At 40.5% G+C, this 27,341-nt stretch overlaps 1 protein-coding gene across 6 annotated transcripts in view; it reads right to left on the minus strand.

Annotated features, from left to right (window-relative positions):
- Positions 1-27,341, minus strand: part of LOC132827649 (rho GTPase-activating protein 44-like) — a 309,700-nt gene that overhangs the window by 33,770 nt on the left and 248,589 nt on the right. For all 6 annotated transcript variants that reach the window (XM_060844244.1, XM_060844241.1, XM_060844240.1 and 3 more), the window contains exons 9-16: positions 25,597-25,678; positions 21,581-21,708; positions 19,445-19,556; positions 17,402-17,483; positions 15,402-15,482; positions 12,127-12,240; positions 10,689-10,780; positions 4,149-4,329 (exon numbers count right to left, since the gene is read on the minus strand). In XM_060844244.1, the coding sequence (XP_060700227.1) occupies positions 4,149-4,329; positions 10,689-10,780; positions 12,127-12,240; positions 15,402-15,482; positions 17,402-17,483; positions 19,445-19,556; positions 21,581-21,708; positions 25,597-25,678 (872 nt within the window). The remainder of the gene's footprint in view (positions 1-4,148; positions 4,330-10,688; positions 10,781-12,126; positions 12,241-15,401; positions 15,483-17,401; positions 17,484-19,444; positions 19,557-21,580; positions 21,709-25,596; positions 25,679-27,341) is intronic.

Consider the following 27,341-nt stretch of genomic DNA (forward strand, 5'->3'; position numbering starts at 1 on the left):
GTGCTGGAGGGAACATGTTGCTGTGATTTTCAGATGTATTATGGTGATATATAAGCTTCCTGTTACTCAGACTCAGACAATTATCTCCCTCAAAACAACATACAATCTCAGTGTAGTTTTCACCATGTGATTTCACATATCCCTTTATTTAAGCTCCAATCACATTCAAGTCACCCATTGTTTCCCGAGGCAGGAGGTGAGCAGTGACTGGCATCTAGGCTAACAAGTACTGCCAGTCTTAATTTTCCAATCAGGTGATGCCACAGAACAGTCCTGAACAACTCAACACAACACATTCTCCTCACTGGGAAATACAGGATCTAATCACTGGAGGAGAATTTGTAATGGAATGACAGACATTCCAGTTGTATTAGATACAGAATAGAAAGGAGGCTGAAAGTCTGTAGAAGCAGGTTAAAAACTCTCCAACTCACTAACATTTAAATTCTGTGTTCATCCGCATTACATATACTCCAAACAAACACCCTCAAAGCTGCCTACCATTAAGACATGATTGTGAGTCTGAAATCCTTGATCAAACCATTATCCAACCACTTACTTCAGTAAATGTGCACTCCTAGTTTTGGAATATTTACCAGCTTATTCCAAGCTTTTCAATATGATATCAATTCTTAAAATATACCTACAAACATCTCAAATTGGCACGTATAAAAGGGTGCCTATTTTCACATGTGAATTATGGTAATTTCTACATTTTGTATTTATTACTTGTGTGCTGCTCCCTATCTCAGTGTCCTCCTCTCATGTTATTACCAACAACCAGTCACACAGATGTATCGAATACAGTACCTTTGGATTTTCCTAAGGCTGCATTAGCAGAAACAAAACAATACTATTTAGAACATAACATAAAGGATTAAATGAATCAAACAGCAGTTTTTGCAAAGGTAGCCGATTCCTGTTAAGTAAAACAAGTGAGTTTGACAATGAAAATATTGATGCAGCAGGAACTTTTAACAGAAGTTCACACTGAAGTGCCTGTTATACTTGTACCAAGTAGTGAGAGTTACAAAACATATTCTTAGACCAAGGCTACTTGCTGTACAGTAAACTTCCATTACTGGCTCCTGATGGCTAGAAAAGTAATGAGGAGAAGTTTATAATAGCGTGTTATGCAGCAACCAGAGGGATGATGTCATGCTGCAGCAGTCAGTGTTCTGACAGGGAGTGCCATGGGCTCAAACAGCCTGGATCAGGAGCAAAGTGGCACAAACGTGCCGGCAAGCTGACTTTTCCACTATCCCATTGAGAAGCACAGGGAAGGATCTGGAAAGCAATTTATAAAAGGGACATCACAAACAGGGAAAGGACTTGAATTCATTATGTATTTCTTCATTACTTTCTCAGAATGGGCCAATTACCTACTACAGCATTGCTGTCACTGTTGTGGTGCACAGCAAGATTCCATAAGCAGTGGCTAATCTACTTCTGGTGGCCATTGAAGGAAGGAATGCTGCGGGAAGATACTAAGAAAATTCCCACATTTTTGAATGTCATAAGATCAAGCAGAGATTCAGTTTAGTGTCATCTGTCAAAGATAGCTCTCCCAGTACTCCAGTGAAGTGTCACTCTAGGTTATGTGTGTAAGCCCTGGAGTGGGACTTTAACACAGGACTGACTCAGATGCAAAAAACTAAGGTGACGTGACATTCAAAGTTACAAGTAAGATAAAATTATGGTGCACAGAATATTGTCAGTTTTTCTTTCATCACCCACAGTCCGTCAATAACTAAAGACATTTTAAAACTGAAAAAATACACCAGCAATGCAAATTCAAAAACATCTTTAGCATTTTTACAACTTGTTACATGCTCAATTGGAGTAAATATACTAAGACACATATCGAACAAAAGCTATTATTCCTTTAGATACATTTAATAGGCTTCATGGCAACCTCCAAAGTCTAACCGGAGATATCTAAATATGCAAGGATGACAAATTCACTATGTAGAAACAGCAAAACTCAAACTATGGCACATAATTCACTGGAATGAAAAGATTTACAAAATACTAAAAGCTCATTTTACACTGATCATTTTAACGTGCTGTACTTTGGTGGAAAGTCAAAAAATTGCTTACCGCAGTAGCCATGTTGGACAAGATGCAGAACGTGATCTCATGTAATTTGGGCTGTAAACATGGTAAAATGTGTAGTCTGGGCAAGAGTACTCAACTGACATGAATTTACAGCTAAAAGTATTCAGTTAACACGAATGGGAACAAAAATGTGACAGCAAGAATGAGGTAGCAACATAACTGCAGCATTCCCAGGTGAGCAAAAGGTAAAAGAAAGATGAAGAAAATTAAGGAGAAGCTGGTATGAAATGCCTGGACAATACACACCACAACACAATAAGGAGCATCACGGAGTTACCCACATTAGCACACAGAAGCCTTAGTGTATGTACGCAGTACGAGTTATAAAATGTGGATAACTGGTACAGTAAACACTTACAACAAAATACTGAGGCAAGAAAGTGACAATATACAAAGCACACCATTTTCTTTCACCAGTTGTGCTTTTCCCTTCTCTCCATGAAAAGTACAGTTCTAATGGGAAATGGTTCCACTGGGATCAGACAACCTCTAGCAATTGCCCAGTGTCCATAACTCATATGTGACCCTTCGTAGGCTATTCAGGTGAAGAGACCCATCAGAAACAAAACCAATAGGTCCATAGTAAGGGACTACACACACACACACACACACACACACACTTAGATATGCACACGTACAGGACTACGAAGCTTCAAATAATTCCCCTGTCACCCCCACACACAAAACTAGGAGCACTGGCACTATCTGAGTGCTCCCTATTGTTGCCCCAGTGGAGACCAGGAATTAACCCTGGCAAATTTCCTGGGGTATCTGGCTCAGTGACTTACTGATTAAAGCCACCGAGCCAACTGGAGAACCATTTTACATCCACGCCACAGGCATAAGATACGGACACCCACAATGCCACTTAATGGCAGGACATGTGTCAATATTCAACATTCATAAGAATTGTTGATGAGCTAACCCCAAGTGAACCAAACTGGACTGATATAGCATAAAATGAAACATCAAAGTTTTACTTGGACAAACTGGTTAATTTATAACCTCCCCATTCCCTTTGGGCAGACCCACGGCCTAAATTTTCAATAGCTTGTTCAGTTCCATTCACTGCAAGGTTCACTCAAGCCCATTCTAAGTACTTTGTAAACACATTTTTCCACAGTAATAAGCATCAGCAAATTGTCTTTTGAATGTACTGAAACTTGGTGACACTCTGATGGAGGATTATATCCTTATGAAGGCTTTGCACTGCAGTTGAAATGCCATAAAAAATTATAGACTAAAGAAACATAGCAACTGATACATTTACAAACTATCCAAAAGCTTACACTTTTATTCATTGAAGGTTATATAGCCGGATGGGAATAATTCCACATCACTGGCCAACAGATGAAACATGCTGGTGGTGAGATAGAACCTTTTACCTATTAATGCTATGAGTGATAACACAGGAATATCATTCTTCCTGCTCACTCAAAAGGTAAAAATTATTTCACACATACCATCACCACATCCTGTTACCACAGTTAACCTCTCCCATGAATTATCCTATGAATACACAATTGAATCCACACATACCCCATCACACGCGTTTCTAACTGGTATGAAATACACACACTCATATTGGTGCAGATGCCTGACATAGTAAAGCCTACACTGTCGAATCTGCAACAATGCAAAAACTGTGTGACACTGATACTTTTAGCAGAGGCTAAAGTGCTATTTACATTGACATTCAGGCCATTCAGGCAAAGAATTTAAAGTTTTATATATAAAGTTTTTAAAAACAAGTCCTCTTGAATATTGTGCTGAGAATGTAGATAAAAGTAAATTATATTCATGCAAATTTTAATTATTATCCAACAAATTAAAATAAGAAGTCACTATCCCTGAAATATATTTACATTAATCTCAATTCAAAATATTTTTATAAAGTAGATTTGTACACCGTCCCCATGTATATCGTTTCACTCCAGTTTCTCTCTTCTTTAGCATGCGGTTTTATTCATATGAAACAAAATTGCTCTGTACAGAGTACTGATGAAAGCAGGACAATAACTAGTACCTACCCATCCTTTTTGTAAAACTCCAGCATCATGTTGTCAGTTGCAACGCTGAGTGGTCGCCTGCCTTGGTCGTGCTGCTTGCGGTCAGAATGATCGATGTCTGGAGATGGCATGGAGTTATAGTTTGCATTGTGGTTGGTGTGGACTGGGCTGCCATAACTTCCAGTGACATTAAATTCAATATCTGTTTTTAAAAGAAATACAGCTCACAGTCCATTACTGCAGTAATACAATATCTACAAATTTTCTTCCACTCCAAGTCACAGCATCTTTTATTGTCTCCCATTTACATCATTGTCCCCACTTCCTCAAATAGACTTGCCTCTCTGGTTCCTGCAAAAAAGTAGTGATGTTCCCTCATCAAACATACTTTCACCATGTACAGTGTTCCTTTCCCCGAATCCCCACTTTGCTGAAAGCAAGACTCACCCTCAAAACCGTGGAGTTTATTACCTCTTGATCTCCCTTCTCACAATGTTCTTACAAGCTTTATGCAACCTAATCACTGGTCCTTGCTTTACATCATCACTTTTAAAAATAAATCTTGTTTGTGTAATTCTTGGGATGTTGGCAGTGCTGGCAAAGATGCTGTTTTATTTGTTATTACTTGTTAACTTCTGCGGTCTTGTTTGAGTTGGAACAATCTAATATAACCAATCATTTACAACAACATTAGTTTACATAGTCCCCAGAATTTTCCAAAAATAGCAGTTATTCTGGAAATGGAAGGCAGGGAGAAACACGGGAAAATTACAATCACAAGGGAAGTAGTACTGAGCGAATCATTGGAACTGTGGGCTAATAGTTTGCTGCTTTCATAAATACATCCAAGGGTCTTAAAGGAAGTAGCTAGTGGGACACTTTATGCATTGATTTTAATTTTCCAAGATTTGGAAAAGTTCCATTAGATTCATAAATAGTGAATGTAACTCCTTTATTCAAAATGTGTGAGATATAGAAATTAGGAAACTACAGGTTAGTTGGTTCAAGACAAGATGATAGAAGCTATTATTAAAGACATTATAGCAGGGCACTTGGAAGGTTCAAGGTAATTAGGAAAAGTCAGCATGGTCTATGAAAGGTAAATCATGTTTAACCAATTTATTAGATTTATTTGAGTAAGTAATATGTGCTCTGGATAATGGGGAATCAGTGGTTGTCCTGTACTTAGATTTACAGAAGGCATTTGATAAGGTGCCGTGTTAAAAGGTTATTCTGAAAAGTAAGAACTCACAGTGTAGGAGGTAGCATATGAGCATAAGTAGAAGATTGACTAGCTAACAGACAGAAGACATAAATGCACTTTTTTTGGGTTGATAAGATACAATGAGTGGTGTGCCACAGGAGTAGTGTCAGGCTTATGACATTTCATAACTTTTATAAATGGCTCGGAGAGACTGATGTTGATAGGTAGGAAAGTACTCTGGGAAGAGGACAAAAGGAACCTCCAGTAAGATATAACTAGGTAAACTGAGTAGGCATAGATCTGGAAAATGTAAATCTGGAATATGTTAAAATACGAAGTCATTCAATTTGGGAGTATTAGGAACGATGTGTAAATGCTGAGAGATTGTACAGTTCTGAAATACTGAGGGATACATACAAAATATGAGCAGCGTAGACCTGTGGCTCCTTAAGTCTGCTCCACCATTCAATATGATCATGTCTGATCTGCTGATGCTTTAAATCCCACATTTACATCTACCCCAAAGAACATTGATTCCCTTGGCTAACAAGAGTCTAACTGCCTCTTACTTAAAAATATTCAATGACCCCATCTTTATTATCTGGAACTGGACATCCTAGTTCATAAATTGCAAAATCTAATATGTAGGTACAACAAGTGATTTAGAAAGCTAATAGAATGTTAATTGACATTGCAAATGGAAATGAATTCGAAAGTGGGGAGGTCATACTTCAGTAATACGGGCAATAGGAAAACCATACCAGGAGTATGGTGTACAGTATTTGTCTCCTTACTTAAGGAAGGATGTAAATGTACTGGAGGCAGTTCAGAGAAGGTTTATTAGATTAATACCTGGGATGAATGTCTTGTCTTATGAAGAAGGGTTGGAGAGGCTAGACTTGTATCTTCTAGAGTTTAGAAGAGTACGAGGTGACTTGGTGGGAACCAAGATGGTCCTGGGCAGTCTTATCAGGCTGGATATGGAGAGGATATTTCCTCTTGGGGAAGAATCTTGAACTAAAAGTCCTACTAGACACTCGGGCTGCTCTCTTATTAGAGAGAGAGAGATAGAGCGAGCATAACCTGAGGTGAAGGGTGAGATTGAGAAGAACAGTGCTTTGTGGTAGCCTAAGTGGACATTGAACCCACATTGTTGGTATCATTCTGCTTTACAAACCAGCAGTCCAGCCAACTAAACTAACCAAACCCCTTAGCTAGAACAATGGGGTCACTATTAAAACAAAAAGGGTTGCCCTTTTCAGACAGAAATGAGAATTTTTTTCACATTCAAGGTCATGAGTCTTTGGAACGTTCTTCCTCTCTCTCTCTCTCATCCCTCTTAGATCATCTCAACACCTTCTATGCTCCCTTTGAGCAGAATTTTGGCGGAGAGATAACAGCTATTCCGACAAGTCCTGACAAACCTATCCCAACAGTCACTGTATCAGAGGTCAGATCAACTTTCCTCCGTGTGAATCCAAGGAAAGCTATGGGACCAGATGGAGTACCAGGCCGTGCACTCAGAGCATCCGCAGATCAACTGACAGAGGTCTTTTCGGATATCTTCAACCTCTCCCTGCAGCAGGCCACTGTCCCTGCCTGTTTCAAGAGGGCCAACATCATCCCTGTGCCTAAGAAGGCTCATGTAGCATATCTCAATGAGTGATCCTAACTTCGGTGGTCATGAAGTGCTTTGAAAGGCTGGTCATGGCATTAATCAACTCCAGCCTCCCAACTAATCTTGACCCACTCCAATTTGCCTATCGGACCAATAGATCTATGTCAGATGCCATATCACTTACCCTTCACTCCTCCTTAGAACATCTTGACACCAACAAAAGCTACGTAAGAATCCTACTCATTGACGACAGTTCATCTTCAACACTATTATCCCTTAGAGACTGATAATTAAACTTAGTGATCTCGGACTAAACCCCACTCTCTGCAACTGGATCCTTAGTTTCCTGACCAACAGGCCACAATCAGTGAAGATTGGGGACAACATTTCATGTTCCCTAACACTCAACACTGGAGCCCCCCCAAGGGATGCATACTCAGCCTCCTGCTACACACACTGTATACCCATGACTGCGTCACCAAATACCAGACTAATGCCATTTACAAGTTCGCTGTTGGCACCACCATAGTCGGTCGAACATCAGATGGTGACAAAACAGACTATAGACGGGAGGTGGAAGATCTGGAAAAATGGTGCACTGAGAACAACCTAGCTCTCAATGCCAGCAAAGCCAAGGAACTCGTTATTGACTTTCAGCGGGATGTTACTCATGCCCCCCTACACATTGACAGCACGGAGGTGGAATGAATAGACAGTGTCAAACTCCTGGGAGAGGTCATCCACAGCAAGTTTTCTTGGACTCTTCATGTGGAACACTGGTTACAAAGGCCGAACAATGTCTCTTCTTCCTCAGGCAGCTGAGGAAATTTGGCATGATGACAAATACCCTTGAGAGCATTCTGTCTGGATGTATCATCACCTGGTATGGCAACTGTACCATTCAAGATTGGAGACGGTTACAGAGAGTGGTGAACTCGGCCTGGACAATCACAAAGGCCAATCTCCTATCTATAGAATCCATCTACCAGGCTCGCTGTCAACGAAAGGAAGCCAGCATTCTCAAAGATCCATCCCACCTTGGCAATGCTTTTCTACAACCTCTACCATGGGGAGAAGGTACAAAAGCCTGAACACACGCACCAGCCAGTTTTGAAACAGTTTCTACCCTACTGAATGGACTCACAAACTCTTAACATTCGCCTGTAACATTGTTTTTGCTCTGTTTACCTATTATTTTCTTATCTATGCTACTTAACTCTGTGATCTGCCTGTATTGTTCGCAAGACAAAGTTTTTCACTGTGCCTCAGTACACGTGACAATAAATTCAATTCAAATTCAAATTCCTCAAAAGGTGGTGGAAGCAGAATCTTTGACTATATTTAAGGCAAAGAAAGATAGACTATTGTTAAGCATGGGGCATTAAAGGTTATCTGGAAAGGCACCACTGTGGTGAGCAGATTAGCCAAGATAATACTAAATGGTGGAACAGCAGGCTTGTATGGCTGTGTGACAATCCTCCGCTCCTAATTCATGTGTTTATGTGAGAGCGCCCTGCCTCATGCACTGAACACCATCATTTTTTCTATCTCCAGCACTATTTCCTTCAGGTAATGAGCTCCCACCTTTAATTACTTGTCTGTCAATCAGAGCAATGGGAAGTAACAGCAAAGTGCTGTCCTGTCACTTGGCAGGGAACAGAAAGTGATTGTTTGAGAAAGGAATGAGGTACTGCATTGACAGTAGCAAATCTTAGTGCCATTCGTGTCACTAACTGTGTGCAGTGCACATTTCAAAGTCACTCACTAATATTCAAACAAGAAAATAAATGTAGGCAGTTAGCACTGAACCCAACATAGTCAAAACTAACAGCTTGATGTAAACAGTTTATTATGCTTTTGCTGAATTTCAATATTTCCCGGAGGGATTGTCATTATTGGGAATGGAATGTTTACATTCAGCGTGCAGTGTCATTATACTTAGAAGTAGCATAATATGAAGATTATCGCAATATCCCGAACATTAGGGTGTGCAAAGATTAGCATACAAACGTGAAGGCCTCCATATACATTTTTTCTAGGTACTATTTAAACTGGGGTTATAAACACGGCATAGGGAATATAACCCAAACACCTAGCTACTAACTTTAGCTGTCTGTTTCAATCACTGATCAAAAGGCTCTTGTTGCATCTTCCACTGCCCAATCAACATCAGGACCTGGATTTGTCATATCTCACAACTACACTTTGTTACAAATTAAGCCACCTTGTTACGTTTTACTGAAACCTAGTGCCTCTGGCCTTGTCTCTTCTACAGACTAAAGCTAGAAGTACAGAAGCTGGAAGTCTGGGCTCCTTACTATTGAAAGGATATTAAATGCATGACAGAATGCCACATGGATTCACTAAGATTCACTGCTTGGAATGAGGAAATACTCATATACAGAAAGATATGGAAAATTGGCGCTTCTTCTCATGACAGTAAGGCAGGTTACAGACCTTTCAAATCGAAGCATGGAAAATCATGAAATATGGGGAGGGCAAATAGAAGTAAACAACTTCCAGCAGTTACAAAATGTAGAAAACGAGGGAAAATGTAAGGGATATTGAACAGAGGGCAGGAACACATCCCCATCTTGATGGTTGCAAGTCTGCAGAAATGACTTGAAGGTTTTTGGTCAGGCATATTTAATGTGATTGAGGTTGAGATTGGATTGGATCAGTGGATGAAAGAGAAGTGTTGAGCTATTTGGGAACCAGTAGATAAACGTGATTATAATGAGTTCCTTGTATGGAGGGACTGGTGGGGCCTAGAGGCCTGCTTCCATGTGGGAAAGTCTACTATTGCTCAAAAAGTCTCTTATTGTTCCAAGTGTTTTTCACACAAGTAGAGTTTCGATTGTTTGACCAAACGTTATTGGCCTGAAAATGAGGGTCAGATACTTAAGAAGTGAGATAGAGTGCTCTGGCCCCAGGTCTGTCAATGAGAGGGTGCATCTTTCACTAGGTCTCTTAACTAGCTCAGGTTATGTCCTTCCCTCTGGGGACTGGTCGCTGTTTCATCTCCCACCTGGAAAATAACCTCGGAAGAGGCATTACGACAAAAAACCAACAAGGTGACCAGTTGTCGGGAATTCTAATCTCACTTCAGTTGCTTAATAACTCTCCCCACAGTTACTGCTGATCATCACCAGCATCTGCAAAGTTTTGCTTTTATAAAAGAATGTAACCTCAAGGCTAATACACTCTACCATGAAATCAACAATCACCATCTTGTGCACCAGAAGAAAATTATTAGTTATTGCCATGAAGTCCTTGTCATTGAGACCTCTCGAGCCGAGAAACCTCAGCTTGATCAAGTCTCTGATTATTTCATAAGAGCTATTGAGGGAGATCAGACTTTCAACACCTCAATAAGTGCTGGATTTGAATAATGTTGTTTCAATGTTAAGTTGGGGCTAGAGAGTGTAGTCATTTTGGGAAGACACAGGTTAGCCATTGATTTCCATTTTCAGTCTCATATCTCAGTGTGACGTGCCCTCAGACAAGAGCCAAAAAGCATGTTTTAATTGCTTTTTGAGGAGCCAGGAGGGGCACACCTATTACTCTGTTCTGATTTACTGCCATACTAGGCCCCCTCCTGTCCCAAGGAACAGGCCTCGTTCCCCACCATCAATGCCAACCCACCCTCCATGGGAAATTAGAGGGAGCAGGGCTGGTCAAAAGCTGCACAAAAGGGAAAGCTACCTTAGAGGGTTTACAAGATCATTTCAGTGTTTACCTCCTGGGAAGAACCAATCAGCATGTTGAATTATGGGTTCAATGATCCCTACAATCTGTATTGAGACTGTTGTCATCATTTCAGTCATAGACCTATGGATAAAAAGGGAGTGGACAGGTTAACTTTATTTTAGCAAATAAATTACTCATAAAATGTTTGCACTTTGCAAAGAACCATTTTACAATTCCTCAGTGGTAAGTAGGGTTATACAAAAGCAGATTATAGGTTCAGTCAATCTGTAATTTAACTGATTCCTGTCACATGGTAATCACAGTACAGGCTTGGTAGTACAACTCTTGAATATTACTGAAAAGAAAAACATGTAACTGAAACTTCTCACCCTGCATTCTTCAGGACAAATAAAAAAGGCCAAATTTCAAACAATCGCAACAATTTATATTATAGGAGAAAAGCGTGCAAATTTATTGGCATGTTAACTCTGAATTTCCAAAGCTTTGTCATGGAAATAGCAACAGGATCACATGCTTCTAAAACTCCTGGGTGACTCTAAAGTGTCACAGGATCAAATATATTTCTTTCGTTTGCAGAGAACAGGTCATTACGTATGCATGTATATCCATTCCTTTCAACAAACAGAAATGAGCCACATTACAAGCTTGACTGATTATCTTCAACGGGTTGTTAGCATTGTTATTGGCATCCTCAGGATTACTCAGCAAGTGCTGCCCAATTATGGAATCCAATCTAACACTAGACATTTTGTTTTGGGTTTTATAAGTATAGTTATTTGAGGATTGTTTTTAACCTCTTATAAACAAACAAAGCAACATTCTATTTAATTTGGTCAGCCAAGGGCCTATGCCTGAAACCTTGACTGTCCTGCTCCTTGCATGCTGCCTGACCTGCTGTGCTTTTCCAGCACCACACTTTTCAACTCGGACTCTCCAGCATCTTCCTTCCTCACTTTTTCTCAACTTTCACAATGTACAACCTAGCCTGGCACTGCACCAACAGTCTTTTTGGTCTGACAGCATCCTGTTCGTGGTAAATACCAAATACTAACACAACCACTGCATAATAGCAGCATGAGACAGCTCACTTAAACTGTCATTTAAATGTTTGCGGCGGCTTGCTTTTCCAGGTTACGTCACGGTAGACTGAACAAGTTTCAGGCCCTAAAGTGGCTCTTATCGCCTGTAATATAAGTTGTGTGATTGCTTGAAAATTGACATTCTTGCATTTGACCTCAGGTGGAAAACTTAGTAACATGTCTCTCTTTTCAGTAATCAGAGGAAGTGTGTTGATTTTGTGTACCAGGCTACAAGAACCATAAACTATTTCCAAATTATAAGATGCTCCAAGGATCTACATGGACCTAAGTGCCTTTATGTCTGACCAATTTAAAGTCATAAGTTTTCCAAAAATTGGGCTAACAGAGTTTCACAGTAATTAACAATATAACATAACAAACCCTTACCCTTCATTGACTGTCCAGAGCAAGTTGGGTCCAAGGACAATTGCCATGTTACCAGGTGTCATTTTGTTAGCATCTTGATATTCTGTCAGCTTGGCTAGAAATTTTATTAAGTATCTGTAGATTGAAGATACATTGTATTATGTAAATCACTACATTTTATAAAATGTTGGAGATTCTGACTATTGTTTCAATAACTGGTAATTGTCTACTCACCTTAACATTAAAGCACCTTGCTTTTAGAGAGATTAATCAGACAAAAATACACTGTGAGCCAAAAAAGTGGATTGTAGAAGGGGAGACCAAAAGCTGATGAGGACAATGGGTTTTAAGCAGAGTCATAAAGGGGAAAGAAGGAGTGGCAAAGCAAAGAGGGTTCTTCAGGGATGTCACTGTTTGGGTCACTTGTGGCTGAAAGCATGACTGCTAATGGTTGAGCTTAAAAAGAAGGCACACTCACTAAACCCAGAAGTTGGAGGTTAGGAAAGTGTGGAGGGTAGGAAGGATTGGGTTGGGCAGAGCTGGAGGTGGTTGCTGAGACAGAGGGACCTGAGGCCATGAAAGAATTTAAACCCAAAGGGTTGACCTTTCACACCTGAGTCAGGAGTATAGAGACAGAGACATTTTCAGCTCCACAAACCTGGATCAAAAAATAAAACACTGAGAGGTCGGATTTTCATCTGGGGTGGGGAAGCGAATGTTCGTGGCTGTCTGCTGCCTGGGAAACTGTTTGCTGATAGTGACAGGAATTATCGTATAATAGGGAAGGCACATTGTTGAAAGGGTCAGTCTTGATATTCTGGGACTTTATTCATGTTGTAAAGAAGGCAGTAAATTCAAAACCAACACTCAAATCTCCTTCCATGCCCACACACACATTCTCAATGCACCATCTTATGCCATGTCATGCTCCCACCCTCACCCCATGCATCTCATACTCTTCATGTCAACTGATGCTTCTCTACTCACAACACACCCTTCATGCCAACTTAGTTCCAGTGCATACCAATCCATTCTACACAATTCACTCTCATAGTTCTTCATACTTCTATGCCAACAGTGCTAATCCGTGACTCTGAACTCATCCCAATAGCCCTTTATTGTCACTATGCCAACTTAGTGCCAGATAATGCCAAACTATGCTCTTATTCCCACTCTTTCCATTTATGTCCTAAATGCCAACATATCTAGCATCAACCATGGACGTACAACAGGGACAATGTTGTGATGAAATAAAATGACATTCTAAGCATCTATTAGACCTTATCATATTGAGAAAACATTCTAATGGAAAAGTAAATAATAAATGCTGGCCAATCGGTGATGACTGCATTCCACGATTGAATTAAAGGAAACTCTTCAATCCACTTAAATAGATCAATTACTTAATTACTTATTTAAAAATTGTATTAATTGACTCACACGAAAGACAGCTAATCCCTTTACAATAACTTACAACAGTCAATTAAAGTGTGATCTAGAAGATCACTCACTATGATGATGATTGATTATGGATCTAGTCAAGCTGCACTAATCCTTGTGTCAATAAAACAGTGAAATAACAAGCTTTACATTTTTGCCTTCAGGCTAGATGTTAATTTCAAATGATTAAAGGATCTGCTGATTTAAATTATTTTACAATGTGACAGTTAGACAGAACTTCTCCACTTTTAATATACATTCACATCAGCTTCTTATACATTTCACACTTCCCCAAAGAACTCTGATAGGTTCAAACCTTCTCTTCAAATGTTTAATGTCATGTTTTATACATCTCAATAACCAAAATTACTTCTGGTAGAAAACAATTTACTTTCGAATTGGCGAGGGAATTGCATATTCATTAGGAATTCTCCTGTATCTGGAACTCTTTGAAAGTATCCATTTCAATCCAAGAATTCTGAAGGTTTCACTCGGCCTTCTGATGCCCTTTCGCCTCCATTGCTGGACCTGACAGTAGCCCTCCCACTGAGATACAAACCCTCACCTCTCCCCTCCATCTGCCAACATGGGGCACAATCCAATCCTGCCCTTCTGCTGGAAATGACAGTTTGTGGATTGATAGCCCCTCTTTCTTGCCAGACACAACATCCACCTCCTCTCCCTGTCTACTTGATAACTCCGACCTACCTCAACCTGCCCTGAACACACCATCATTTATCTGGCACTCTGTATAGCTTGCATTCTGGCACCCCATTCACGTGGCACACTAACCTCACACCTATCTAACACACTTACCCTTGTGCAGGAACTGTCAAAGTGAGTCTCTGTGCTGCTGAACTTTTAAATTACAGAACTTCTGCTATGAAGTGGTTTGATTTGACTTGATTTATTATTGTCACATGTACCTAAGTACAGTGGAATGTTTGCTTTGTGTGCAGTACAGACAGACCCTACCGTACAAAGTGCATCAGGGTAATAGAACAGAGCAAAGAATACAATGTTAGTAAGTGCGGATCAACATCTGTCCCCTCCCTCCTCTTCCCCAACTACCCCAACTATCTTGCTTTCAAGGGACAGTTAAATTTAAGGTATGTTCTGCATTTCTGAATGAGCCATGAACAGAATGTCTTACAGTGTCCTGAACAGGGGTCTCTTTCTTAGCTCGAGAGTGTGGTGCTGGAAACGCACAGAAGGTCAGGCAGCATCCAAGGAGCAGGAGAATCAACATTTCAGGCATAAGCCCTTTATCAGGAGGGCAAAAATTTCTGATGAAGGGCTTATGCCCCAAACGTTGATTCTCCTGCACCTCGGATGCTGCCTCGCCTGCTGTGCTTTTCCAGCATCACACCCTCGACTCTGACCTCCAGCATTGGCAGTCCTCACTTTCTCCTAGGCTCTTTCTTAACGTAAGAAACTAGGAGCAGAACGGCAAGCTGACTGAGAATGCTACTCCTCAGACAGTCCAGCCTATTGTGTCACAGGAGAATTTAACTGATTAAAATTTGAGATGTGAAGGTCAAGTAAAAAAATGTTAACCTTTTACCAAACGTGAAGTGTTAAAATAAAAATGTAGAGCTGGTTCAGATCAAGAATTCCACTGCATACTTCTCTGATGCCCACAGTTTTTCTCAATGGTATGATGAAAACATCAATAAATACCATGCTTTTTGACAGGCTCCACAGTAGGGTTCGTAGGCTCATTCTATAGACTGTTTTGGTAATCCATACAACCAGTGTAATTATTCCTTTTGCAGCACCAGTGCTAATGATAAAATAAGTAGAAGGCGACTGTTTAATTACATACAATTACACAATCGAGGCTGGTATTTAGTTACCTGAAATTGTTGTAATTTGCTTTGGGTAGTTTCTCACATGCATTCCATAAAGCTTGGAGCCGCTTCTCTTGCTCTTGAATGCTGGTCATTTTAAATACAGAATGTTACTTATGCATTTTGCAAATAGTTTACTCATTATTCTGATTCGCAGTTCATAAATGAGAATTTCTTAAATGCATGTCAAAAGAACTTGATTTTCTGGAAATGAAAATTTGACCATTTCAAATAATATTTGCATCTGCTAGTCTTCAACTGCCTGTGACTAAAATTAGACTGTCATGTAATTTCAGCTATTGTTTTCTTCCAAGCTCAGTTTTGATTTCCATTGCTCTGGAGCTCAATTCTATTGATTTTTATAGCCTCACTGCGCTTTTGCTTTTCCTTCTATTCTCTCTTCTTCATATCCTGCTTGACTGCTTGAGCAAGCAACTACCCAGAACTTTTGCCTAGATCATGCTTCAACTAACCATTGGAAAGTGAACCAAATTAAGCCATAGACACAAATGCATTATGTGATTTTCTGCTAGTCCTTGTATAACTATGCAATTGATTTCTATCAGAAAGAGAAAAAGAGTTGGAATTATAGTCCAAAAGCCAGTGAAAGCTATAACTAGCTTGATTGGCCAGTGGGCCAGTTTCCCTTTCTGCAGCAACTCCCAACCCCCACCCCCCCAAGCTCTTTTAGCCAAGGTAATATTGGAGACCTGCAGAGCTTCTGTCCTGTAGTAGGCAGTCAGCTTATCAAATGCAGAAAGTGCTTAATTGAGGCCAGTTAAAGGGGGCCGACTGGAAAATTGCTGATTCTGCAGTTGGTGGGGCCTGTTTAAACACATGGAGGTGGCAAACTGAGAACTCATAGCCCTGCACAGGTCAAGATGCCATCCCTACCGATGTGGGTACAGGAGTATCCATTCACTATCCTGTAGAGGGGCCCCCAACACAGAAATGAAATGCCAGCAAGATTCACTCTCTAACTAAAAGAAGTTGGAACGACTGAAGCATCCTTTTGCTTACCTACCTTCCTTTACAGCCTGCTGCTTCATTTCTAGCTGAAAGGCCTCTGATTGGCTCTTCAGATTCTGGACTTTGCCCACTATCCTTACTTGGATGGAAAATCTGTCTCTAGGCCATTTTAGGGCTCCCCATTAAGATCACAAAGAGTTTCCTCTTGGATTGAGTTTGACACCTGGGAACAACCTTGACCTCTGTTTCCCAATCGCAGAAGGGCAAGTCTAACTCCAAAACCTGCTATTTGTCAGGATGAGCAAACAACTTACTCCTATCTCTGTAAAAGGAGCAATGTGGGGAGATTGCAGGGTAACCAAGTTGCTTACTTTTCTTCATGTGGGAAAATCTCTACTTTCTGTTTAGGAGTATCATGTCACAATATGAATGCTACAAGGAAGTTATGTGAAAAATATGGACATGAACCTGGATAATGAGGTATGAAATGAGAAAGGGCCAATCAAACGGCCTGTGTCTTGAATGGACAATGTAAAACTATCTTTTATATTAACTCTATCTTAACTCTAGATTTAACTCTATCGTTTAATTTCTCAAAATAAATTCCCGCATAATTTATTCAACAAATCTACGTATAACTCTGCCTTAGCGCCCTCTTCTATCCTAGACACCCAAACACCTTCATCTCCTGTCAAGTATTTGATATTTCAGATTGTACTTTTCTATATAACCTTCAATCAAATTCCCAACTGGATATTTATTCAATTTCTTTTTGAATAAGTAAATTAAATACTTCAATTGATTTCCCATTACTAGGCTTCTGAGGAAATAACAATTTTTGATTATTACATTACCTGACACAACACATCAGGGTAAAATATACTAGACCATTGCTTGTTTTATATAATTATCAGTGTGAATTCTTGTTTTCTTTTTTGACTAGCTCAATGTAATCCAGGATTATAATAAAAGGGATGAACTTTAAATCATAGATGGAGACAGCATGCAATTGAAAGAACTCATTATTAAGTACTTACTTTGATGCTTGTATCCATTCATCATACAATTCAAACGTCATCAAGGGTTCTGGTAACTCTCGAAGATACGATTTAAGAGCCCCTTATAAAGGAAGGCAATGCATTTTCATCTTGTTAATGCAGTAAAAGGATTACTGTAAATACTGTCATAATATCCTGGACCAAATCTTCAAAGATTGAATGGATTACAGATCTCTGGTATATCTTTTTAAATAGAGCTTTCAAAGTTAAAAGAAATATTCTGGGCTATAAAACCCATGCAAGCTTTTAAAAAAATCCACTTGCAAAATTTTCAGTATTTTCTGAAGAAGTGGAATACAGAGTAACCAAAATGAAATGACATTAAAAAATGATTTTAAATTTTCCAATACTGATTTCAGGAGTTAAAAGTTCCAAAGGCTCTATGATAGTGACTGAGAAAAGGCGAGTGTATAAGATAAGTGAGGGGTATGGTAGCTGATGGGTGAAGTGAGGAAGCTCTCACATAGGTAAAGTGGAACAAGGATCAGGAGGGTAGATTCCCAGTTAGGAATTGAGCCAGGTGGGTGAGGGATATAGGGTGTAGGTAAGCAGATGAGTGATGAATGTATGCCAGGGTTTGGGTCTGGTTGGGCTGGATTGTTGTGGGGAGAGCAGAGGAGAGTATCAGAAGAGTGTTAGTGGGATTGGGCAGGGCTGAGGATGGCACATCAGGGGTGATGGGGATGACAGCTTGATGTTGAAGGGTGAGTGGTGAGTTTGAAGTTCAGGTTAATAGGAGGGAGAATAGGCTTTTAATTCTGCAATTTCCCTGAGTAATGATAAAGCTTATCTGAGTCAGAACCATCCAAATTCTCAATGGACTTTCTTGGAGGGCTCCAGGCACATGGGAACTGCTCATCAGAAAAATCAATGTCCTGGGCCAATCTCATGGAAACAGCTGTGTCAGCGATTCCATACAGTCCTGATCCAGTCTACATTGCTCCTACAACCCCCTGGTCATCACAATATCTGGGCCAATTAACTTACCCGCTGAGGTTCTTTTCCAGGAATTCTGATGGGAGCAAAACTTAGTGGGAATTTGGTGTAACACTAGATCTGGCCCCAAACCCTACACCCACTTAGAACTTTAACTCTGAGCTACAGGTACCAATTTAAGGAAAATCACCACTGCCTTCATTTACAGGTCAATTAACAAATTCACATTTTTCCACACCCAAGCAAACTGTCCATAAGTTGCCTTGGACACAATATCAAAACTCACAGACTGTAATGGAAGAGTGCTGCTATCATAGATTACTGACTCAAGCCAATTACTGACAGGGAGTGCTCCACTTAAGGGCTTGATAAAGAATAAAAATTCTCTCAGACTTCAGACAGCTAAGCTTTACACATAAAATAGTGTAGATGCTAGAAATCTGAACTAAAAACAGAAAACGCTGGAAATACTCATCAAGTTTGGCAGCATCTGTGAAGAAAAACATGCATTAACAGCCTCTATTTTCAATACTAAGGCATTTAGCAGGAGCTGGCAATTGAAAATTGAGACTTTGCATATTCACTAAAATGATCAGAAATGCAGTGTAGAAGGCTGTTTAGCAGAAATATGACAGAAGCCTATTATATGCAGTTTATCAGTGTGCATGTTATATTTAAAAACTCATATTGTAAATTGATAAACTGAGACATTTAGAAGAACTGCATACAACTTGTATCTACAGAATTTAATGAGATAGTAAAATGAATTTTTAAATGAATATACCCCAAATTTAGATCACACTTTCTTAAAAATTTGGTTTAATTCTCTTCTACACTCACATTCTACGACTGCACAGGCCCATCCACAATCTGAAGCAACACAGATCAGGTGAAACCTTGTATGAGGTTAAAATTGATCAGATTAAACATAACTCAAACGTAATCAAGATCAAAACTATCGGCTGCTGTCGTAGAAGATACAATACCTATGTAAATGCAGTCAGTGTAATAAAGAATATGAATCAATTAAGGGTATCTTACGATTACACCTTTCAAAACCACAGCAGTTCATGCTGTGCGTCGTACCTGCTACAGCATGAGGGTCAACAGAATATTCTTGCACGTCCAGCACACCACAGTCAAGAGAAGCTTTCAGCTTTTTAAGTTTGGAGGCAGAAGCAGCTACTCTGAAGAGGCCCTGGGGAACAAACTCTGATCAACAACATCGGCAAAGAATAACATCTAACCATCTCAATAAGGGACACAAAGGGTCACTTTCATTTTCAATGATCAAAAATGTTGCTTATAGCAATGATTTTCTTGTCAAGTTAGATTGCTTGAGAAGCATGTTGACCACGAGCAATAATATTTTGCTCAAACTCTGCAGCACAAGCACAGTTGGAGACTAAAATCGGGGATGTGAATGCTCAGCTAAACATGCAATATACACAGATAGCCATTATATATTTGATATTACACAAACAAAACAAAGGTTATATTTGGTGTGCAGGAAGAATAATTTTACTGATTCGAGTATATAAAAGAATACTTAAACTGCAACTAGTGTCATATTCACTCGTGTATTCTGTGTCTGCAAGTAATAAGTCTGCAATGTAACAATATTATTTTAGAATAGACTTGACATTGCACAGAGAACCAATGTGATTCAATTTGAAAGCCAAGTACTTGATTCATGAGTGCTATTCTCACATCCTGAACTGATCACAAACTCCTCATATGTGAAATTCAGGGACTCGATTTTACATTCTCCCAGTTTAAAGAAGTATTTTCCTCAATTCCGGACAGTTCCGCTGCTGGCAAAGGATTCTACTGGAAGAAGAAGCAAAAGGCTGCCTTCTGCAGTTCTCTGTCTACCCTTTTCTTCAGTACTGATATGCCAGTGGTTTAGAATAAGGATGTGGAAAAATTTACACAAAACCAATTATTTTTTCTTCTATTATGTTGAAAATGCTCTTGCCCTGAAAGCAATAGCAAAACTGTCAGCTGTCATAGTCACTGCTCCTTTGAAACTGATAGTAACCTCTCGATTCTGCACATGTGCAGAGTAATAGGGAAATGCTAAAGTTGCTGGCATTAATACTACACTTCTCCAGAGGATGTGCTGTTGGGAGAACCATCAAAGTGCAATTAATGGGAACTTATCACTCTTACACTTTTAGTCTCATTGTAAAAACCCCTGAAAAAGTTCATCCTTGTTGAACAAAATATATACAATACACCAATTTCATTCTTCTCATAACACTTTGAGCTGAAAAGCTAATCATATATTTGTGGAATGTCAAAATTTCCCTATTATGAGAAAATAATTCCACACATTTTTCACATTCTTTGAACATTTATCACTATTTTAGCTTCTACCTTAAATAAATCATAACCATTTCCTTCAGTACTGGAAAGAATAAGAGGTGCTTTAAATTCACAGTTCCTGTGAATTAGTTCCTTCGAATCCCTACAGTATTGGAACAGAACATTCCACACCAACCCTCTGAAGAGCATCACACACAGACCCATCCCCCTGCCCAATAGGTCCCAAGGCTAACTCATCTAACCCACACATCCCTGGACACTATGGGGCAATTTAGCATGGCCAATCTACCTATGCATATCTTTAGACTATGGGAGGAAAGCCACACAGGCATAGGGACAATGTACAACCTCCACACAAACAGTTGGCTAAGGGTGGAATTGAACCAGGGTCCCTGGCACTATGAGGCAGCACAGTTAACCACTGAGCCACCGTGCCATTAATTATGCGTAAATATTGCAATGTGCTCAGTGCTCCTACTACTACTCCACTTCACACAGTGTCAGATTTGCACCAATGTCAAAAAAGTTGTAACGCAGGTCCCAGAGATAGCTAAGCCTTTGTGCACAGCATTCCTTGAGATCAGCAATGAGTACCATCACTTCACCGCAAAATCCATCTCAGGCTGGCTGACTTCCCAAATGACCAGCAGTGATTACAATCAGGTCAAAGAGCAGTTTTCTTATGACAGGAAAAATTTAGTTCTGTTGACACTCAATTTTTATTTTCAAATGCATCTGTTAATCCTTTGAAGTGGGAACATCACAACAAGTGGGTCAGTAGAATATATTGAGAGCATTGTTCCACAAATACTCTCCGAAACAAAATAAACCTCTAGCAAATACAGCAGGAGCGGATGTTAGTGAGCTGACAGATTAAAGAAAGAGAAAGGTTACCTCTTCCTGCATGCCACACTCCAGCAGCATCGTCACACAGGCCTCAATAGGAAACGCAATTTCCCTTCCACTTATCGTGAGGTGCTCTTCCAGTGGCTTACCAAAAGAAGGTTTTTCTATCCAAGCCTCTTTAGCAGGAAGCAAAAATGAAAATATTTCCAGCCATTATGAAAAGCTCAGTACGATGCACCCTAATGAGCTGCTGTAAATGGATGAGCTATCTATCTAATGTGACATCTCTCAGAGATGTTACATGAACCCTTGGAACTCTGAGCCACCACATTTTCATTCAGCAGAAAACAAAAACAAGTAAACTTTTAAGTAGCAATGTTTATTTTGGATCAGAGTAGGGTTTATTTGACTTTTCAAGAACAGTCATGCTTATTAACTGATAGAGTCTGCAGTACAATCCTCTTGCAAGAAGATGAGTGATGAGATATTTCCAAATTGCTTTAAAATGGATGAATAATTACAAATTATGAAAGCAATGAATTTTTGTTTATGCTTCTGTTTCCATGTCTATTTTTTAAGAATTTGTTTCATTCACTTTATTTTTTTTCTTGAAGGCCTTAGCTCCATCCTAGTTAGGTATGAATTATGTTGCAAAGTAGATTATTAATTAGAGTCATTGAGTCACACAGATGTACAGCACAGAAACAAACCCTTCAGTCCAACTCATTCATGACGACCAGATATCCCAACCTAATCTAATCCCACCTGCCAGCACTCGACCCATATTCCTCCAAACCCTTCCGATTCATTTACCCATCCAGATGCCATGTAAGTGTTGCAATTGTACCAGCCTCCACCACTTCCTCTGGCAACACATTCCATACACACAGCATCCTCTGTGTGAAAAGCTGCCCCTTAGGTCTCTTTCATATCTTTCCTCTCTCACCCTAAACCTGTGCCCTCCAGTTCTGGACTCCCCCATCCCAGGAAAAAGACTATGTCTATTTACCCTATCCGTACCCCTCGTAATTTTAAATACCTTTATAAGGTCACCCATCAGCCTCCGACACTCCAGGGAAAACAGCCCCAGCCTATTCAACCTCTTTCTATAGCTCACTTCTTTCATGATTAACTTGCAATCACCATGTAATTGTCAACCGCTGTATATCTCTTTAGGATTGGACTGGCCCAGACTTCCAAGCTGGGCCTCTGTAGAAACACAGGGTGTAACTATTCCAGATTCCTTCTTCATAAAGGATGATTGTCAGGGGAATCCAAGACACGCCCTTTTTATATTGGGTGCTAGCTGCCTTATTCTGGTAAGTAGATTCATTCACTAACTCACTGAAAAATTATGGAACATTCAAGCAACTTTTCCTTGCGTTAGTGTTATGATCCATGCTGATGGATCCAAGAATTAAGCTGAAAATGTGTTGCTAGAAAACCGCAGCAGGTCAGGCAGCATCCAAGGAACAGGAGATTCGACATTTCGGGCATAAGCCCTTCTTCAGGAATGAAGCCTGACTTAATAGACCGTACGTTTAATTTTTGGAGTTGTTTAACATGGTGGTTAGTCACCGAAGCATATCCTCGTGGGGCTGCAGTTTTTTTTGTAGAATCTCAACAGTGTGGAAGCAGATCACTCGGCCGATCGGGTGCCCCCACCAAAGAATATCTTGCCCACACCTACCTATCTCTGCATTTCCCATGGCTAACCCACATAGTCTGTGCATCCCTGGATATTATGGGCAATTTAGCATGGCCAATCCATTTAACCTGCGCATCCTTGGAGTAAGGGAAGAAACTGGAGCATCCAGAGGAAACCCACGCAGTGACAGGGAGAAAGTGCAAACTCCACACAAACAGTTGCCTGAGGGTGGAAATTAACTCAGGTCCCCGATGCTGTGAGGAAGCAGTGCTAACCACTGAGCCACCCCGTGCTGGAATAAACATTTGTTCAGGTTAGATTACTAACAGTGTGGAAACAGGCCCTTCGGCCCAACAAGTTCACACCGACCCGCCGGAGCGCAACCCACCCAGACCCATTCCCCTACATTTACCCCTTCACCTAATTACCCAAGAGAAAATAATCATAAACCAACTGACACAAATTTAGAAGAGGGTTTAGAAAAATCTCAGCACAAAATGCAAAACAAATTTCTAACCTGTTCGCAATATGTCGCCCTTACAAAGACTCAAGTCCAGAGAAATTATACTCCAACCTCAAACTGACACTTGCCAGATACTTCTCCATGGTCTTGGGAGATATTTTTGTAATTCCTCTGAAGTCTGTGGAATTGTGGATTCCTCTGGAATCTTTCACAATTCTGAGGCCTAAACTTCCTCAGTTATGACTACTTTAAGACTATTCGACAAACTCTCTTCCCATTGAAACTTCAGAGACCAGAAAACATTTCTGCTGAGATCTCCCACTCTAATCACGATTAGGAGAACTTTTGGAAGGTGTTAAATTAAAAGTGACCCCAACTAGAATGTTGAACTTCCTGAGCAATTCCTATACAGTCACTGCACAAGGACTTTTGAGGGGTCTAGATGATATCATTGGGAGCATGGTCAGTATCTGACTGTCCAGACAGCAGAAAGCGTCTTGCGAAACCATCATCTGAGTTTATGAACAGCAGGCTTCTTTGTAATTGTCAACATGTTTACAGCAGCCCTAATCTCAGCTAATATTTTTAATTGTTCAAATAAAATAACTGTAGAAAATATTACAGTAAGTCATTTACATGTTTCTTAGAAAACAAACTAAACAGTGGACATGGGAGAGTGAAAAAGAAGACATGACAGAAATAAAACTCTTTGCTCAAATAACTTCTCTATTTTGAGCTTCGGATTCCCCCCAGTCTCTCTTCCCAAAGAAAATACACAGAGACACCTACATTGCTGCTAAGCCCCATTTTATACAAGTACACATAGCTCTGGCTAGGCCACATTGCAGTGCTATGCATGGACAGTTCTGGTAGCCGCATTTTAGAAAAGATATATCATCCATGGGAGTGGGGATTGTGCAGTGTAGATTTACCTGAGTGAGACACAGACTCAAAAGGTTAAGCCACAACGAGAGATTAAACAAACTAAGGATGCACTGCCCGAATTTAGAAGATTAAGCCATGACTTAATCAAAACTTCCAAAATATTAAGGGACATAGGCCATGTAGATAGAAAGAGGTTATTCTCTAGCTGGGGGTCTAAGGCCAGGGGGCAGAATCAGAATGTTTGAGGCAGGAGTGAAATGCTGAAGCTCTTTTTCACATAAAGACAAAAAAACTGCAGATGCTGGAATGTAAAGGTAGACAAACAGGAGGCTGGGAGAACACAGCAAGCCAGGCTTCTCCTCCGCCTGATGCTACCTGGCTTGCTATGTTCTCCCAGCCTCCTGCTTATCTACTTCTTCGCATAAAGGCTAGTAGAAATTTGGAATTTGCTGCAAATAACAATAGTTGCTGCATTAATTGGTAATTTTGAAACTGAGCTTGATAGTTTTGTATTAGCCAAAAGCAGGAAATGATATGGGACAAAGGCGCATGTCTAAAATTAGATCATGGATCAGTCATGATTTCACTGAATGGTGGAATAGGTTTGAGGGGCTAAATGGCCCATTTCTGTTCCTAAGGTTCTCTGTTATATTGAAACTGGGAAGGGCACTTTTATTAAGACTGACTCAATGGAAATATTGGAACATGAATGGACTGGCAAAGCTCACTAGATGATTAAAATATCAGTGTCAAGATTAGGTCAGGCAGCATCTGAGGAGCAGGAAAATCAATGTTTCGGGTAAAAACCTTCATCACTCCTCTTGTCTTTAGTGGTGTATTTTAGCATTTAATATAGACCTTGTTTACATTGTAGCATAGTGCATCAAAATGAATAAAACTTTCTGATTAAGTTCATGTATGTTTAAGAAATATGACCAATTTGTGTATTTTCTACTCCATATTTTAAAAAGAACTAAAAGCTTTCACAAAGCTTTTACTATCTCAAATCTAACTATAAGAATATGAGAACTTTAATTATCTTACAGAAACAGATTAAAATACTCTTACCTTGCTGTGCTTTAATTTGAGGCAATATGTTCTGTAAAAGCACTAATGACTTCCTGTGATATTCTGCTTGCACTTCTATTAACTGGTGAAGAAAAAAAAAACATGATTTAAAATCAATAAAAGCACAGAAGGTAATGAAACATCCCCTAATTTAGGTTCATTACACAATGCAATAATTGACAAACTAAAGTAGACAGAAAGGAATTTGTTCAGAAATGTCAACCAATTGGAAAGACAGACTGTGCTTCTCCTGCCTTTGAAGGTGCCTCAGAATGGAAATGGCCTCTACTCCTGCAACTTCAGCAGGGGCCAGCTGCATTGACAGTGTTGCCAAGGTTACCAGACTGTTTGCCCTGAGAGGAGGGCTGCTGTCCGCTATTGCATAGCAGTCCTGCCAGCTGTGTCCCAATACCAAAGTGATCTCTGGTGTCCTGATGTCCACCCACTCAAGACTCACTCCCAGTCCTGGCAGCATGGTGTCCTACCTGCCAGTCAAATACAGTGTAACAAGGTCAGCCGGTGGCCTACATAGAATATGAGTTCCCTGATTAAGGCTGTTAACTTGGTCCAATCGGGTGGCCTGGCTGACAGATATAAACAGGAATGTCAAACATCCTGCTCACTTTGAGAGCTGGCTCTGAGGAAGCTGGATCAGCATCAAGGATTTTCCAAATGTAAATAAAGGGTGACTTAGTGATGGGCTACTGGCCAGTGTGGAGTTATTTCATGCAGTTTTTAGTGACACCACCGCACACCAGGATGCCATTCGGCCCATTAGGTCCATGTCTGCTCTATACTGACCTATCCAGTCAGTCCCAGGTCACCATTCTATCCTGCAACTCTGCAAATTTCTTTCTCCAATTTCCTTTGGAGACCCTTCAATGTGTAGACTTTCCCAACCCCTATCACCATATTGCCTTCCCCCTCCCCCATCACCATACACGTTCCGTCTCCTCCATCATCATATCACCTTCCGCCTTCCCATCACCATATCAGCTTCCCCCCCCCACTTCACCATATCACCTTCGCCACCCCATCCCCATATTACCTTCCACTTCCCCCATCACCATATCAGCTTCCCCCAAACCCATTCCCATATTACCTTCCGCCTCCCCCACCCCCATATCACCTTTCCCCACCCCAATCACCATATCAGCTTCCCCACCTCCATCCCCATAACACCTTTCCCCACCCCATCATTGTATCAGCTTCCCCCACCCCATCATCATATCACCTTCCACCTCCCCCATTCCCATATTACCTTCCACCTTCCCCATCACCATATCACCTTTCCCCATCCCATCACCATATCAGCCTCCACTTCCCCCAACATCATATCAGCTTTCCCTACACCATCCCCATATCAGCTTCCCCCCACCCCCATCACCATAGCAGCTTCCCCCACCCCATCACCATATCATCTTTCCCCATCCCATCATCATAACAGCTTCCCCCACCCCGTTACCATATCACCTTCTATCTCCCCCACCACCATATCAGCTTACCCCACCCCTATCACCATATCAGCTTCCCCCACCCCCAGCTTCATATCACCTTCCCCCAAACCCATCACCATATCACCTTCCACCTCACCCATTCCCATATTACCTTCCGCCTCTCCCATCACCATATCACTTTCCCCACCCCCATCACCATATCAGCCTCCGTCTCCCCCAACATATCAGCTCCCCCACCTCCATCCCCATATCAGCTTTCCCCACCCCCATCGCAATGCCACCTTTCCC

The sequence above is a fragment of the Hemiscyllium ocellatum genome, chromosome 25 (assembly GCF_020745735.1).
Source record: "Hemiscyllium ocellatum isolate sHemOce1 chromosome 25, sHemOce1.pat.X.cur, whole genome shotgun sequence".
NCBI lineage: Eukaryota > Metazoa > Chordata > Chondrichthyes > Orectolobiformes > Hemiscylliidae > Hemiscyllium > Hemiscyllium ocellatum.